General features: G+C 35.5%; 1 protein-coding gene across 2 annotated transcripts; it reads right to left on the bottom strand.

Moving 5' to 3' along the window:
• Nucleotides 1-665: 665 nt before the first annotated feature.
• Nucleotides 666-17,089, bottom strand: LOC18598921 (villin-3-like). 2 transcript variants are annotated; one of them, XM_018121538.2, is made up of 24 exons: nucleotides 16,762-17,089; nucleotides 14,224-14,373; nucleotides 13,844-13,943; nucleotides 13,622-13,690; nucleotides 13,285-13,521; nucleotides 12,962-13,139; nucleotides 12,661-12,793; nucleotides 10,226-10,385; nucleotides 9,997-10,147; nucleotides 9,814-9,914; nucleotides 9,563-9,721; nucleotides 7,836-7,904; nucleotides 7,699-7,767; nucleotides 7,452-7,589; nucleotides 5,756-5,884; nucleotides 5,178-5,325; nucleotides 5,018-5,028; nucleotides 4,789-4,929; nucleotides 4,586-4,711; nucleotides 3,723-3,785; nucleotides 3,024-3,125; nucleotides 1,708-1,966; nucleotides 1,305-1,534; nucleotides 666-1,225 (listed from the first exon to the last, which is right to left on the bottom strand). In XM_018121538.2, exons 2-24 carry the CDS (start codon nucleotides 14,277-14,279, stop codon nucleotides 1,112-1,114), a joined length of 2,943 nt encoding a protein of 980 aa, XP_017977027.2. In that variant the 5' UTR covers nucleotides 14,280-14,373; nucleotides 16,762-17,089; the 3' UTR covers nucleotides 666-1,111. The 2 variants fall into 2 exon arrangements, with proteins under 2 accessions (XP_017977027.2, XP_017977028.2); XM_018121539.2 differs by lacking the exon at nucleotides 3,024-3,125 and having other exon boundaries at nucleotides 16,762-17,088.
• Nucleotides 17,090-17,437: the final 348 nt, after the last annotated feature.

The raw sequence follows: 17,437 nt of genomic DNA on the forward strand, positions 1-17,437 counted from the left end.
TAGTGGAGAATACAACAGCAAGCAAACATTGATTTTGGCAAAACTCACGGTCATGGATTTTATGTTTTAATAATTAGGGAAGGGTGGGTAAAATATTCAAACCAAAACCTGACCCCTTGTTCCTTGGTATTGTGTGTTTGGTAAGAGGGCAAGAGGAAGAAAATGAAAAGAGGGAATATTGCTGCACTGCAAAAGTCCATGCACCCTTGTTTATTGAGCCAGTTGGTCCTTGGCATTGTGTAGTTTCCTCTGGGAAAATTATTCAGCAATGAATGGCTTTTCCTAGTGCTATATGCAAGAGGCTTACGAAAGTCCAGAAGCAGATTGATATGGTCTTGTGTTGTCTGACTCGCCATTTTCAATAAACCAACAAGTAGGAGCAAACATAGCTGGAATGGGGAAGCAACATAAGCAACTTTGTTCATTATGTAAGCGTAAAATAAGATCAAGATAAAACGACCTGCAGAAGATACCTTTGTTACAACGCAATCCATTTCCTTAAGTACACACCTGAACTGAACCTACACTACAAAAACATCCAACAAAAGCATAAAATTTACACTACATAAATGGTTGGTTCATCTCCTTCAATCTATAATGAAGAGAATGGAGCAGCCTAAATGTGAAAGAAAATTGGTCTTTCTTACAAAGAATATGAAACCATATGTTCTCAAATGATGAACTTTTCATTACTTATATTGGAGTCCGATACAAATGCAAATCATATACACCCACCTTCTTTAACAAATTAATACATGAAAAAACAAAAAAAACAAAAAGTGTTGAATAATCACAAGATGAGATACATGCCAACCAAATAAAAGAATGTTGACCTGCCAGCTGTCCTCAACTACAATATGTGATCATTACAAAGGCAGTGACGCTAAGAGGAGAGGGGGAGGGGGAGGGGGAGGGGGGAGGAAAAAAAAATAACAAATCACTCTTTCATGCAACATCACAATCAATCCCGATACTAACCACAACTACATTCACCAAAACGGCAAATGACAAAAAGCTAGACATGGCAATCCAGGCATCTTATACCGATGAAACCAGGCAGAAGTGAAGACCATACTAAATGAGGGATTGCTGGTTAGAATGAATTCATGCTCTAGAATAGATCAACTTTCTTCTTCTGCATGTCTTGCTTCCACTTTGGCAATTTATAAAATGCTTCTTTTGCCATCCCAAGTACTGTCTGGAACTCCTCATCTGATAAATATGCCTGAGAAATAAGAATAGTAAGGACATGAACATTGAGACAAAGATAGAATGAACTTAAAAACATCAATGGCGCAACAAACCTCTCTCCGCTTGAAGTCAATTCCAGTTACAGGATTGTCAGATTTGGCCTTCAGTTGGTCATAACTGAATGTACTTTGACTGCTTCCACTGCCATTCTCATCCTGTTCCAGCTCTTGTTTTGGTTCTGAATTGTCCCCATTGGTTTCAGATACTACACCTGTCTCCTTGGCTTCAGCAACTTCTTGAGAATCCTCTGCTTCAGAAGGGTCCACTTCACTCTTTGTTTCAGCTGTACAAAGTCAATGCGTCAGAAACAGTTTTAAAAAGTACATGAAAAGACAGGAGGTCAAATTTACTTATCAGGTGCTGCACCAAGAATATTTAGCAACTTCTTGTGGATCAGCCTAAAGCAATGGTTCTTTTTTTTTTTTTTTTAAAATAATATTGTACAAGAGTTCTTACGAGGTGGGCTGGTTACTGCAGGAGTGCTGCTAGTGGATTTTGTAGGGGATGCATCAGGTGATTGTTTCTTCTTTTCAGCAGTAAGAACCGAGGAAAGAGCAGCTACAGCTGCCGCTCTTTGTGATCCCTGACTAGCACTGGAAGGCTTTGGTGCTGAAATTTTGCTTCCCGATGATGAATTAAATGCAGAAGATAAGGCAGCTAAAGCTGAAGCTCTTTGTGTAGGTCCTCCTTGGTTTCCATTAGATCGATCCTGGGCCTGCGACAATTTCACATATCAAATACCTTATTCATAAGCAAAGTAAAAGAATGCTTTGAATTCTCAAAACAGAAGCACACAGGACGTCAGTCATAATCTCCATATATAAAAACAATAATACATAATGACATGTAAAGTAACGAAACGGCTGAAAAGCAAAAAGAAAGAATAATAAGCACAGCATCCAGTTACATACAAAGACGAGAGTCAAATGAGCTACCTAAAGTAAAAACATACATGATTAATGAAAATAAGCAGAACTAATATTCACGCTAATTAAGAAAGGGGAAAGAAATGCATTATGAAGCTGAAATTAACCGGGAAAAAGGGGGAAAACAAAAAATAATAATCCAAAACAAGTCCGGCCAAAAACAAAAATATATATTTAAAAAGGCAAATTAAACATTGTAAAATTAAGAAGAAACAGGATTCATAATTCTCCTCGTTTCATTTACATAAATTTTTTTTTTCTGGCTTTTGGTATCCTGCAATGGCAGCTAGCATAGATGAGAAACATTATTCAAAGGAGCCAGAAAGTAAATAATTCATTAGACAAAAGACAACATGAAGCAAGTTGATGAACTATACTTGGATATCTGTAAGCAAGTATAGGTTACTCATGATAGAGACTACTTTTTGTGCTGCAGGTGATATCTCTTAGCAATGAAATCCTACATGTATTCTTAAAAGGCATTCATTTCCAGTTTTCTAACACCCCCTTCCAAATGTTTTGGGAACTTCATTAGGTGGGTTGTCAGCAGTGTAAGCGCCCAACTACATCAAACCAACAATGCAAAGAACAGAATATAAGAATCAAAACTTCAAACATTACAAATTTTCAATGAAAGGCTGCCATAAAGCACAATTGTTTTCTCCTAAACCGAAGCAGCTAATAGTCCTACCATTCTCAAACTAATTCAGACGGTACAACCGGTTCAACTTACTAGTTCCTTTTCAGCTGTTACTAACTGAGACTCAAAAGTAAATGCAGTCAAAATTAAAAAAGTATATAGAAAAGGGTTCAGAAAAAGTTTAGTGGCATGGAGCAGTTTATTACCGAAAGGGTTGATTTTGCAGAAGATGGATTGAATGCAGAAGACAAGGCAGCTAAAGCTGAAGCCCTTTGAGTGGGACCCCCTTGGTTCCCATTGGACTTCTCCTGTCTCGGCAGCATAGAATCCATCAGTCAGGGAACTAGTTTAGCAAACGAATGGAGAGAGAGAGAGAGAGATTATCATCTTCACATAAGACCTAATGCCACTATCCTTAATTTACGAATTCAAATTATTACCCAAAAAGACAACAAGGTCAGGATCTAAGGCTCCACCTTAAGGCAACTGCTACTGAAGTTCAATGTCATCACATTGTAACAGATGATATCTTAATTCATCTTAAAAGTTTTCTTTACATGTCACTTAAACAAGAGGCTTCCTCTTTCTGAATTAAATTCAGCAACAATATGCCTTATAGAAAAATGATTATTGATGCCCACAATGGATAAGCAAAGCAAAGTCGATAACAGGAAGCCAAAAGGAAGCCATATATAACAACATCAAAAGGAGTAATATTATAACAAATCTCATCCATGCTTTCAATCCATCAAAACAAAACCTGCTTTAATAAGTTATTTCCCTTACAAGGAGCCTTAAAAATAGACTCCCATTTAATTTTTATGATCCAAATTTCACTGTATGCTTGACAGAAACTTCATATAGCGAGAATTGGTCAGCTCATGTGAATTAAAGAAAGAATTTACCTCTACAGCATGGCTAGCCCCAAAGAGCAATGCCACCTTCTTCTGGAATGAATTTCCTTGTACCTGTGTTCCAAAGAGAACATCTAAGCATATATATCAAACATATGCAGTTGAATGCAACACACATGAAAGGAAGGATGAACCATATCAGTGGAAGAGCTGTTAACCCTTAAAGAAACAAAATAGTATTTCATAACTCTTTCATAGTGTGGGTATAGAATAAGCTGAACCGTTTTTTTTTTGGTATACTGTGAGTGGCAACAATTAAAGTAATTGCGATATTTATTCAAGATAAAAGAGGCTTTCAATGGTTTGATCCTTTCATTTAAATTTTTTTTTTTGAAGTAGATGGTACTTTTAACAAAGTGCACTATGCTAATCAAGACTTCCGCTCTGGTCCAAGTAGCATCATCATAATACTATCATAACTTTTCATCCTTGGGGCTCTCTCATCTCAGTTTAAATTTTGGAGTCCTCATGCTTTGACTTCTTATTTCCTGCACCTCACACCAGCTCTAAAGTTTTTTTTTTTTTCTTTTCTCCTTATTTGTTTTTTTCTGCGTAGATAGAAACTCATGAACCCAGGCTAAATTTGATGCTTAAAGGTGTGGTTAAATAGTCATATAATCCTCTACAGGCTCTCCATCAGACTCACATTCAAACATTTCGTCATCCACAATACAATTGCATTGATTTAAACCATGTGCTATGCATTTTCTCAATATTGTCCATTTCGCATAGACAAGCTGAGAATATAACTTCTCATAATTTGTTGCTGATGAAGATGAAAGTGATCTAACAATAATTTGAAGTAACAGTAGCTCAAGCATAAAGTAGAAAGATCTAGTCAAGAACACACATACAGTAGCTCGTGTGGAATCCCATGAAAAGAATGTTGTGAAGAAGCAGGGTTCATTTCCTTCAGTAACTTTGTAAAGTGGAACATTTGGAGACAAACCCTCTAGAGATGCAGCCATGTCTATGTATTTCTGTAAAGAACTTCAAAATGAATAACGAGCAGATTGAAAGGATAAAATGACAAAGAAATCAGGTTTTTATTTATTACCTGACCAATTTCAAAAACATTTTGCTTTTCTTTGGTGTCTACAGACTGACCAACCCAAACAAACACTTCAGCATGTGTGTCAAGTATCAAACTATCTTCTGTCAAGAGATCATCTTGAGAGAAGTTGTAAACTTCCTCAACCTGCAAAACAAAATGCAAAATTACATGTAGAAGACACTGGATACCTGGAGGAAAGGAGTTTCAATTACATTAGAAGTCTCAAACTCACCTCAAACTTTCCTGAGGCATCCACGTGGAAACAGATAAAATCATGGAAAGAACAGTTAGAATGGTAATAAGCTTCTTCAACAACTTCAAGGAGGAGGAAGAAAGCATAGAGCACAAATTTGATATTAAAGCAAATCACATTTAAGAACAAGGAAAGACACCTTTGTTAAGAGAGAACATGAACAAGTGGGGATCCCTGACAGTCTCGGTAGATGCTTTTTTGCTGGTATAACTTTGTTTCCCCCCAAGTGCAAACCAGAAGGTAGAACTCTCTGTTCCTTCTTTAGCATGTTTGAGAGCAACTCCAGGCTGAAGGCAAAAGATTATAGATGATTGATTGACATGGGAAGGAAGTTGTTTAAAAGAACCATGTGCTATTATTAACTTTTATTATTGAGGAGCAAATCATAAGTTTAATGTCAGGAAGATACATTATGCTAGACTGTGAAATGTACCCAGCTGGAGATTTGTGATAAAATAAAAAGTTAACTGCAACAGTCAACTGAAAAGAACTATAATCATTATCTAAGAATTAAATCTTACCATGTCATTGGAAGAGGATCATATAGGCATAAATTACTTAGATTGTTTAGTTGTATTGATTAATTGGTTGACTTGACTTGTTAGACGCTAGACTGTAACTACATCAAGTTATCACCAGGTTTCCCAAATAAACCCATTCTTGAATCTTGTGTCACACCAAAGACCAAAAGTAAAAAATTTTCTGCAAAGAATATACCTTTAAAAATTCAGCAACTTTAGCAGCTAATTGCTGCTGTTCATAGGTGCTTTGATTTCCATGCCAAGTGAAAATTGAAGATCCAGATTGCAGAAGGAAACACTCAGTAGAGTTCAATGATGTTGCCACCTGAACAATAGTTACAAAACAAGGAGGTATTGCAGCTAGGATACAATAGGAATATGCCATGATGCTGCACACATCATAATAACAACTGCAGGAATACAGTCATCATCACACATTTGATACTAGTAAAATAAATGGAGGCACTATGGAAGTTGCATTTTTGGTTCCCTTCTCTGCCCTTTAACGTCCATAATCCGGGTAGGTGTATTATGAGCACTTAACTCAATCCCAAGGCTTTCATGTTCCTTTCTCATGTGTTTACCAAGTACTCTTTTCGCTGCCTCTTTGATGCCTTTAAGTTTTGAACCAAATCAAGCTTTCTTGATAAAGAAAAGTCTTAGCTTTCTTCTATTACATCTAATGACATCGACTAGGTTGGTAGTCATAGTTGTAAAGTTAAAACCTTCTCAAATCAAACAATCTTTATCTAACATTTCAGGATTCGAGGCCATCATTTCACCAACAATTGCTCTTTTCAAAGTTGTTTTTAATCCTAAACTTCCAAATCACATCTTGCATGAGTTATGAGACCTTTTATTAACTAGTTTCACAATCATAATTGCAGCATTAGTGAACAACAAAAGCCAGAGGTAGAGTTTTGTCCTTAAGAAACAACCAAATCCTCAGAAGACTTACATTTCAATATTTCAACCAATGCAAGACAGCAACTAATTCAGTTTCAAGTACAAATAAATATTTATCACACATGTTCACTTTTACATTAGTAATTAATCATGAGTAATTGACAAATAAAACCAGCTTATCAAGGGAAAACAAATTTCTTTTATGAGACTACTGAACTTAAAGCACAATGAGACCACAATAAAAAAGGAAAAACAAAAAACCAACGGAACTATGCTTGAAGCTTCCTTGACTAAATAAATATGACAGATGATAAATTGCTTGAAATTTAGAAAAATAATAGCAAAAGAGACGGGGACCTTCTGCTTGACAAGCTATTTCTTCTATTTTAAATCATGGTGATAGGACACTGCCAATCATCCTACCACGGTCAGAAAGATTCTGGACAAGCACTGAACAATTACCAAGATACATACAATAATGCTCTTGAAGCATGATAAAGAAAGGGATGTTAAGAGTTATGCTAAAGCACTTTAATATAGGATATTTCATAAAAAAAGACCTGAAAAATATCTCAAATCATTTAAGATAGGAAAGGCCATTAAAGTTAGGCTACAGCAATGAAATGTAAATTTTGAGAATGAAACAACACAATTCCAGAAAACTTGGCAAAAGAACACACAAATATTTGATGGTTTACATGCTTAATTGCTGGATTTTCAATCAAATTTCTCAAAGTCAAAAGAAAACTTAAAACTATCAACTTCTCAGTGCAAATTGAAAAAGATGTAACGTCAAACATGATTCTACACTTAATACTGGCAACTGGAAATATTATGGTCTAAAATCCACTTGCTTGCCAAACAACAGTAAACTAGTCTTTGCCTATAAGTTTTAAGGAAAAACCATGAACATTGGGAATTCCAAATCACCAACCAAACATAATTTTAAAAGGCAAAAAGAGTCAAAACAACCAATAATTACATACCGCATCAACTTGCAATGCTTTATTATTGTGGACAGAGGTTCCTGATATCCGAAAGAGAGCAACACAATCTGCTGTGTAGGTTTCATCTGTCAAGCCTTTGTCTGCTATACTCTTTTTGTAACCAGTGCTTAGACCACCCTAAAGAGGAATCAATCATAGGAAAATTAGTTGATAACCAGCAATTCTAAACCAAAATCTTCCAAGTTATTGGTATTGAGATTCTAAACTATGAGGACAAAATAAATACCTTAAGGACCACCATAGGTTGAAAAAGCGCAATGAATTGGGGTGGCTCTTTACCTTCAAAAACTCGACCCTGCAAGAAGCATCTATTAGGAACATGAGCCTCAGAATCATACCAATCAGCCAAAGGTAATATGATACCTGAACAGGCCTCCCCTTAAGTGAGTTAGACATTGTATTAGCCAACCGAGCAGCCATCTTTTGGTCCTCCTGAATTAAGAAATATATATACTTTTAGAAAATAAAATTTTAACTAGTGAGAATGACCATCACCAGAATAAAGTCCATCATATTAACATGTAACTACATAAGCACCTCTTTCTTCTATACAGCAAACACGACATATGGAAGCTACGATTAGGAAAGTAATGAAAAACGGGATATAAATTCAATGTAGAGAACACACCGAATGAAGTAGATATTGTCACTGCTATATGAGTTAGAAGCCAATTCATCGTAAGAAGTAAGCACAATTAAGAAATGTATATATAAGCACAATTAAGAAATATATATACTTTTAGAAAATAAAATTTTAACTAGTGCGAATGACCATCACCAGAATAAAGTCCATCATATTAACATGTAACTACATAAGCACCTCTTTCTTCTATACAGCAAACACGACATATGGAAGCTACGATTAGGAAAGTAATGAAAAACAGGATATAAATTCAATGTAGAGAACACGCCGAATGAAGTAGATATTGTCACCGCTATATGAGTTAGAAGCCAATTCATCGTAAGAAGTAAGCACAACAAATTATAAAGAATATGCTCAAATTCTCAAAAATCAACAGTAACAACAAAAGTTGAACTTGTTGCAAAGAAATTTAACGTGTAAAAATTATATTTAAGAAACAAAAACTATGAGCTGCACTAGGTATCACCAGCAAAGATACAGGTGATTGTTAATGCAGCCTCATCAATGGGAAAAAAAATATAGCAGCTTTCAATTTTCTTTTTCTTTCTTAACTTCATATCAGAGATTTCAGGTTTTTCTTTTTCCTTTTAATTTTATGTTCATGATAGCATGGGTGCTGTGGCAATTTTGTCAGATTCCAGAATGGGTGAGGATTATGGGCCTTACTTTTCTTCAATTTATCTTCTTTTATTTGTTTAATTTGTCAAGTAATCTTAATTCCCAGCCACTAATTGCTGTATTTTTTACAATGGGGAACCCCTAACCATTCACACCCATTGCAGATGCACCTGGATTAGGACTCCCTCAAATTTCCATGACTAAACTGAAGGGTTGCATATCTGTTATATGTACCCATGTGTGCTTCAATTCACTATTTTCATAGCCTGATATTTTACCAAATATTATTTGTCCACAAATTTCCATGACTTAAACTGAAGGGTCTTAGATCTGTTATATGCCCGTATGTGCACTTGCATCACTATTTTCATAGCCTGATCTTATATTTATAGAATCCAAATGGTGCAGTCAAAATTCTACCCTCCATCAATGGTTCGATTAGAGATGCTTCAAGATTGACTAGGGACCATTAATGGTACCTATGAATGCCTAGATAGAGTAAGCCTGCCAAAAGGAAACTAATTAGGCAGCTTAAGAATCCAGATAATGTGGCAGGCCTAGTTGATGATGTGCATGAAATTAGGAAGGCAACTTTCAAATTTCACATCTGATGGAGGCACTCATACTGGTAGGCATATCTATTGTTCTTTCAATAATGACAAGGAGCTCATCTTGGCAGCACTCTAGTCTATATTATAACACATCAAGTTCACTGTTTCCCATTAAAATGTGGAAGGCAGTTCTATCATCAACAAAAAGTTGAGATGAATGACTGAAAGGGTGTATTAATTTAAATTATGTTAAACCCATCGAGAACAATGTTAATTACCTCAATGCTATCCTTTCCAATCCAACAGCAGAGAAAGTAATCTTCTTTCCTGTCACCTGAGTGGTAGGTATAAAGCACAATGTAGCAGTCTCCACTATAGAATTTACCAATATCCTCTTTTGGCAACGGTGTCTTGGCACTGCCATTGATGCACCACACCTGACAAACAAGCAATACCATACTCATGTAAACAGTTTATGTCTTCAAAGCCAAATCCCAAAAACCAACTAAAAACAGACTAGTAACTCGACCTCCATCTTTCCACCCCCTTCAAGCAAAGGAGGAACTTCCTCATTTACAGGAGCACTTTTGCTCATCCCCTTCACACCAACCCCTTGTTGCTTCAGCAGAGCTAGCAGTAGAAAAATACCATTCAATAATGTAAATTTACAAAACATAATAGTGTCATTTGTAGCTTATTAAGTGAAACCTACCGGCTACTTTTCCTCTTCCCTCCTCACCACCAGGAGCTGCAGACCCTGCAGGCCAAGAATCAAAGTTGGACTTGAATGAATTGGTCTCATACCCTTGGATGACACGGGTCATGCGTGTTGCTTTTGGTCTATTGTGGCCAGCAACAAATTCCTGGAGATAAAAGGTAGGGAATGAGAATCTGTATTCTTGAAATTCATGAAGATATAAATGCCATGACTCTAGCTCTACCTCAGCAACTTGACTGGCAGCTTTTCTATCCTCTACTTGTGTCACCCGTCCAACCCAAACAAAAACCTCAACACCACAGTCTAGTAGATAGCACTTGTTGTTTTCCAAGAGACCTTTCGATAGTTCGCCTTCTACGATCTTCACCTCACCATCAGTTATGCTACAGGAACCAGTGATTTCAAATTGGCAGTTAATTAAGACATACACCTTTAAAAAAACAGTAACATAAACTAATATTAACACAAAAAGGATTTCAATCAGGAGTGCCTCAATAGATGCCCTACCTCAACACAAGCATCTTACCAAAGAAAGTTCAGTTCATCTATGTTACCTATAATAATGGCAACCACAAAAATATCCTTAAGGCTGTCTGGGGAACAAATTAAAATAAGCTTAATGTGTTCTTTCACTCACTGCAGTAAAATTAACTATACACGGGAAAAGCTTTAATATATAATCTTATCTCCTTTTCCTTTTTGATAAAGAAAAGAGGCAATTGACGTAGAATGTAAGAATTAACAATTCTGACCTTAATCTATAATGCTGGCCCATGACTTCAGTACTAGTCAAAACATGCTTGATAACAGCAAAGAACTTGATTTTATATTTCTTGAAGCATAAAGATAATTGACAGGAATTCCAAAAAGAACATGTGAGAAACATATGACTTTGAACAGATTGGATGAACTAAATAGAATGGGTTCTAGAGTTTGAAATGAGAAAACGGTTTTAGAGTTGTTTGCTTTGAACTAACAAGGTTCCACTGGTTGAGATTTTAGGGTAAAATATTAGCTGGATTAGGACAGCTTGATTTTATGGGTTGTTATGTTGAAGGTAATAAATAAAAACAGATACAGAACTATATGGAAGCTTAAGGATTTCAAGAACATAAAAAAAGCCTTTGATGCAAGCTTGCAACAAGGAAGAAAAAAAAGGGTAATGAGTGCTGTTCCAGTACCATGAACAGTTTCTTGGAACGACTGGTTAATTTTATCTGATGATTTCACGCAGGCAAGAGGTTGGAGCTACAAGATTTGCCTTAAAGAACTAGAAACGAAGAGAATAATCCAGTAAATACAGCAACATAGAATTAAGAGTAGAAGAACAAAGGGATGAAGAAGATAACCCCCAGCTCCCAAATCATCAAAAGATACACAAAAAGACACTGCTAAATTTTCATAAAACTATACGCTCTAGTTTCATGGAAATAATTATATCAGTTAAGACTCCAATCGTAGCAAGACTAAGACCCTTAAAATCACAATATTAGCAACAACCTGAATTAATGAAGCACATTATATACACCAGCCAGCATCTTTATGTAGATAAATGAACAAAACTTCTGCTTGTTCTAGAAAAAATAAAACAAAAGAACATCTGAAGACTAAACCTTCATAAACTACTAGATTAGCGACCAGCTGACCTAAAAACTGCTATAAGCAGGTGTCCTTGGACCAAAAAACTTCTTTTTTTCTCATTAGAGTCATGACTTTGACTCTTAGCTTCAACATCTTCAACCACTCTGATAACGTGCCAAAAATATGACTGACTAAATAGGACCAAAACAAAACAAGTTTCATGTTTTAATCCGCCTGCGTTTAATAGAAGAGCAAGCATATATACATACACATGAAGAACGATGGTGTGATTTTATATTTATACACATACTACATCTGCACTCCTCACTTTTACTAACCTTACTAAGGATATGATTTAGAGCACTGTATTATGATGCATATAACCAACGCCTCATAGAGAGAAAAGGCTTGCTTTCTTGTATAGTTGTTTTTAAACAATGGTAACACTAACTTGTTCCTACTCAGAGGAATACTTGAAGTTCCAGCTTAGTAGTTATCAACACCATCAGATTGGAGAATTGATAAGACCCATATAAAGGCATAATCTCTATAAATAACATCAGAAACACAATTTATAAATATTTTCATAAACTCCAAAGGTCACTACTATTTAAATTAAAAACTCTCTAAGGTATAATTTCTCAAGTATACAGCATGAAACAGTATGTTAACGAAAATATGAACAGGATGATCACCTCCCCACTAAAAGACACAGCCAAGAAAGTTGAAACAATTCTCAAACCTCTACATAAAAATATTTTCAGCCAAGTAAGTTCATTCTCAGAGAACTCTTAGAACAAAGAGGGTGAATGGCTACAAAGCCCTTTAGTTTTTCTCTTCTTTTGTCAATCTCCGATGAGAGTGTATTTGATCATGCATGCATGAATAAGTAATATAAATAAAACTATGCAAAATTAATTCTTTGCGTATTAATCTGGTTGCGAGAACTAAGAAACTGAAGTACTCTTACCAACATAAAAATAGGATACATATCATTAGTGTCTAGCTCTAGCAAAATTCTAGATGCAACTCAATTTTCATTTCTGCAGCAGAAGAAAAAACAGAAGATACAATTACCTATAAAGTTTAGCAGGAGTGGTCTCAGGAATAACATCATCTTCACCGGCAACCTTCTTGCCTATTGGAGCAAAACCACCAAAGAGAACCCAGAACTCACCGGAGTCGGACTCTGTATCCAACTTCCCATCATCTGGCAGAGTGATGACCATTTACGCATATATAAGTGAAGATCGAAAAAGTGCCCTCTTTAGAAAGATTAAAATAAATGAACCTTGCATGCAATTCGATAAATATAAGTGGAGAAGTAGAAAAGCTAGAAAAACAGCATCACCAATACTGTAAATGCATGCACCCTTACCAACAATTGCAACGTCACATTTTCCCTCATGATACTTTTCCTTTAAAAACTGAATAACTTCCAATGCCTTTGCCCTTTCCTGAATATTAGAGTTTGCACCATTGAACTGATAAATCTTATTCTGAGTGTCCAGGATAAATACATCATCGTGATTCAGTGAAGACCGAGCAAAAGGAACCTGCAAGAGCATAATAAAAAATGGTATTTCCTGATCCACAATAATCTCATGTTCAATGGAAGTTCATAATTAGTTCACAAACTTTTCTTTTCTTTTTTCTTCTTTCAATCCATACTCATAAACTTATGTAAAGAGCATGAGATACCTGCTTCAACCTGACAACTCGCTTTCCTCTGCAGACATACAACCGTGTTTCAAACTCTTCTTCTTCTGGTTTTTTAAACCCAGAAGCAATACCACCCTCCAATGGTATAATGCAAGGCTTAAAGTATGACAAAAATTTGTCAGATTCATGGCCTTGAAGTTCCCTGTGCTGCACAGCACGCCCTCCTAGCACTGCATCTAGCTCAACAGTTTTGATAGCAGCTGTTCCCGCCTCATCCTACATGTGACAGCATGATCTCAAATTATGTTTTAGTTCATTTGAAGGAACATTTAAATCCACAACAAATTAATAAAAGTAGAAGTAGATGAAGCAGCACCTGACTTGTATCTTTTCCCATCCAGAAGTGTATGTCATACAGATATGAACCTCCCTTGCTAGGCGTTGTCTACAAAAAATATATATAAAAAGAAAAGAGCAAATGAAAAAAAAAAAAAAGAAAACTTTAAATGAGTTATCAAGGCCCAAAATAAGGGAGAGAAATAAATGTTGTGTAGGTGTGCATGCACACCAGAGAGAGAGAGAGAGAGAGAGTCTGCACCTGTAAGACAATGTAAGAATCACCCATGTAGAATTTTCCATAGTCAGACTTTGGCAACGTAACTGGCTGAAAATCCTCAATACGCCAGATTTCAGTCCCGCTACAAGATGTCAAGTTCAACAGCCTTAACATAAGAAATTACCAGGACATATATGCAACATAAGCACACATCTCAATTTTTTTTTTTTAAAAAAAAAAAAGAGCAGATGGCATTATCTTTTCTTTTTTCCTGCTGGCATTGGAAACAACATAGTTATTGATTCCAACCTCTCTTATCAATTAAAATATCAATATACTGTTATCTAAAAGAAAAAGCTAAAACCAAAACAAAATTTAAGTGCACAACTTCACAACTTATATGCTCTTCATTTTAAGGATACGGTTTCTGACCCACTCCTTGAAATGCAGGATCCAGAACTTTTGCAGAGCTAGACATTTCTCAGAACTCTTTATTACTGTGTTAAAAGAGTACAGCTCAACTTGATAATCCAACCTTCAGTAGTCCCGAAATTGCACAAAGCTTCACAGCTCTGGAGAAAATACAAGAAAACCTTTTTAACTGATACTTACAGCAATTTAAGCTGACTAAAAATATGCTCCCATTTCACAATGCACTATATAAGCAGAGAACAAAAAACAAGAGTCTAATAATCAGGAAAAAAGCAAATCAGTTTTGCTTTCTATGAAGAGCCAGCTTTTCCCAATCTTCAGCAACAAGCCAATGTTGGCAATATATTATCAAGGTCTAGCATAAATAAATTTCAGACAAGCTGCACGATAGTTTGATTAGCAAGATGGGGTACTTTCCTGATTTCCATTAATTTAAAGAGTGCGCACTCACACACACACACACACAATGATTTGTTTATCCAGGACAAAGACAAGTAGCCTACCAGATTGAAAAACAAGATACTTGAATGACCAATATCAGATATTTCTACTTCATGTATTTTGGAACCTCTAAATGAATTAAAACATACAAAAAAAATTAACGTGCAGCATGCGACCACCCGTACCAAGTCCATCTAACATAGCTGCACAGACTTATCTAAATGGTTAGGCATACAATAAATCAACAACTGGCATTTGATTATTCTCCTCTGAGGATGACATCCCGTATGCATGTTAACTTGATTCATTCTTTCATCATTCAAGTAACCACTAAAGCATGTGTGTCTCTATGTGTCCTAGCACACAACCCAGGTCACTTAACATATATTACTTCCAATTAAAATTATTGCACATAACCTTAATTAACTTAGTACCCCAACACTGCCTTCCCTATAACCTTCCACAAGGCAGCATGATGACCAACTTCCCATAGAAAACTGCCATTTATTTGAATACTCATTATATTAACAAAGAAACCCCATCATCATTTCATAATGAGTTGAGAAACCAACTATCAAAGAAGTATGCGTTTGGTTGTGAGAATGATAATCTTCTTAAAAGAATTCCTAAACACATGGACAACTGATGAGCATAAACACTGTCACCTTCTTTACATTAATGCTTGGACGTTGATCCACAGAAGAAAACTGATCAAATAGTCCTTGTAGTTAATGTGCTATGAATTTAATCTTCCATTCACCCAAGCCATATTACATGGTGCTATAAAAATAAGATCTACTTGTCCAATCCTAATGTTCCACGAGTAGTTTAGGCTACTACACTTATTACATCTTCAGTTCCTAATGATAATTATCCATCCAAAGACTCAACACTTAGCTGATCCTGGTCTTACAACTAATGACAAAATTAGCATGCAAAAGAACTCTTTCACAAAGTTGATCTCAGATTACAAATTTCATATTCCTGCACCATATATGAAGAAATAGGAGCAACTTTTCAGCATGAATAAACATGAAGAATGTGTTATGTCCATGCATCTTGCATTGCAGAACTTAAAACATCAAGATGAAGTTCACATAATTGACAGGGGATCTCCAATCAGCATTCTTTCTTAAAGTAAAAATAATCATCTTTCTATATATGCACATAATTGCCAACTCCACCTAATTCGAAGTTAATAAATTCCTATTCTTCTAGCCAAAAATATAACATAAAATAAACTCCTATTCTTTAAACCAATCATCCATCATTTCCACACTAATCTAACACAAGTCCACTTATCCCACACATGCCAAGTATCAAGTATTTGCTTGCAGTTGTTCCAAGCTCTTAGGAGAATACCCTCATCAAACTTGCTCAAATCTCGGCATCTGAAGCATCAATCCAATAATGAGCACTCTACGGAAAGCAATGTACTGTTTGATTTGATCGCACAAATAAACAGAAGGTAGCATGGCAGCAAAGAATTTTAGCACTAGTGCCATTGATCAGCTATCCAAGCAACACTTACCACGATCGATCACGGGATCAAAAAGCAAGAAAAAACAGAATTGGATGAACCCAACAATCAATCAAAACTTGGCTCAAAGCTAAGATCTTTCAAACTCTAATGTTCAGTTACAATAACAATCAAATCATTTCCACAGCTAATGCTATAAACAGAATTCAAAAATTTCCGTACACTTACAATAGAGAGTTGTGGAAAAAAAAAAACAAGATTTAACAAGCAGTAAACAAACAAAAACCATTATGATCAACAAGCTTAATGACAAAAAAGTAGAACATCTGAAAACTTGACATCAGCATCAGACGAGCAGATCAAAACAAGAACTAAGGGAAAAGAAACAAAACCCATTAAAATTAAGACAAGATCAAGCAAACCCAGATCAACAAGCATCAAATCAAACATGCAAAAAAGAAAACAGAGATCCAAATGAGCCACAGCCCACAAATTTAAAAAAAAAAAAAAGTGATCAAAGCAATGGCCTTTCCTCTGATCATAGCATATCCAAGGGAGACAGAGAAAAACAGAAATAGACGATGATCAAAGAAGAAGAAAAGGGTACCTTGAGAGAGAGATCTCTCTGTTTGAGTTTGGAAGAGCGAAGGGAAGGAGCTAAGCAGAGCTGGCAATTAAAAGATAGGAAAGAAAGGGAAGATACTTGGAAAGAAGAAAGAGAATTATTGCAGTGGTATGTGTTGGGTGAGCGTTTCTCTCTCTAACTTTATCTCTTTAGTTTGGGACTTTTTGAGATTTGCAAATTGAGAGTGAGAGATGGACGAATGAATGAATTATGATGGTGAAGCGAAGAATAGATTGAGAACACAAGAGAGAAGGTTTTTTTCTTTTTTTCTTTTTTTTTGGTTTTTGGAAGGAAAGAAATGAAAAAGATTTTTGAGAGTTTGGGGCAGACAAAGTCGTTATTTAAGGCAAAAAAGATCCGGTGACGATGGCACCGGCCATGTTGGCTTTCTCTTTTGCTTAGATGGATTACTAATTACTTTTATATTTTTATTTCTCTTTATCCTTTCTTTTTTTTTTCTTTTTCTATTTTTATATTGTTTTTTTAATTATTTGGAAAATATTTCATTTCTCACTCTTTCTGTTTTTTTCTCTCTTTTCGACAGACAACTTAACTTCATTTAGTTAAGCAATTTTTATCATTTTTCTTTTCTCTTTTCCTTATGTATTGAATATGATAATTATATTACATTATATATCCCGATACCTACACATATGAT

Source organism: Theobroma cacao, chromosome 5, assembly GCF_053813885.1.
Source record: "Theobroma cacao isolate CCN51 chromosome 5, ASM5381388v1, whole genome shotgun sequence".
NCBI classification, from domain to species: Eukaryota; Viridiplantae; Streptophyta; class Magnoliopsida; order Malvales; family Malvaceae; genus Theobroma; species Theobroma cacao.

Coding starts and splice junctions, on each gene's coding strand:
- LOC18598921 (XM_018121538.2), bottom strand. CDS start 14,279: ATGTCTAGCTCTGCAAAAGTTCTGGATCCTGCATTTCAAGGAGTGGGT. Junction 13,140..13,284: donor GAGTTGTCAGGTTGAAGCAG/GTATCTCATGCT, acceptor ATGCTCTTGCAG/GTTCCTTTTGCTCGGTCTTC. Junction 9,915..9,996: donor GGGAAGAGGAAAAGTAGCCG/GTAGGTTTCACT, acceptor TTCTACTGCTAG/CTCTGCTGAAGCAACAAGGG.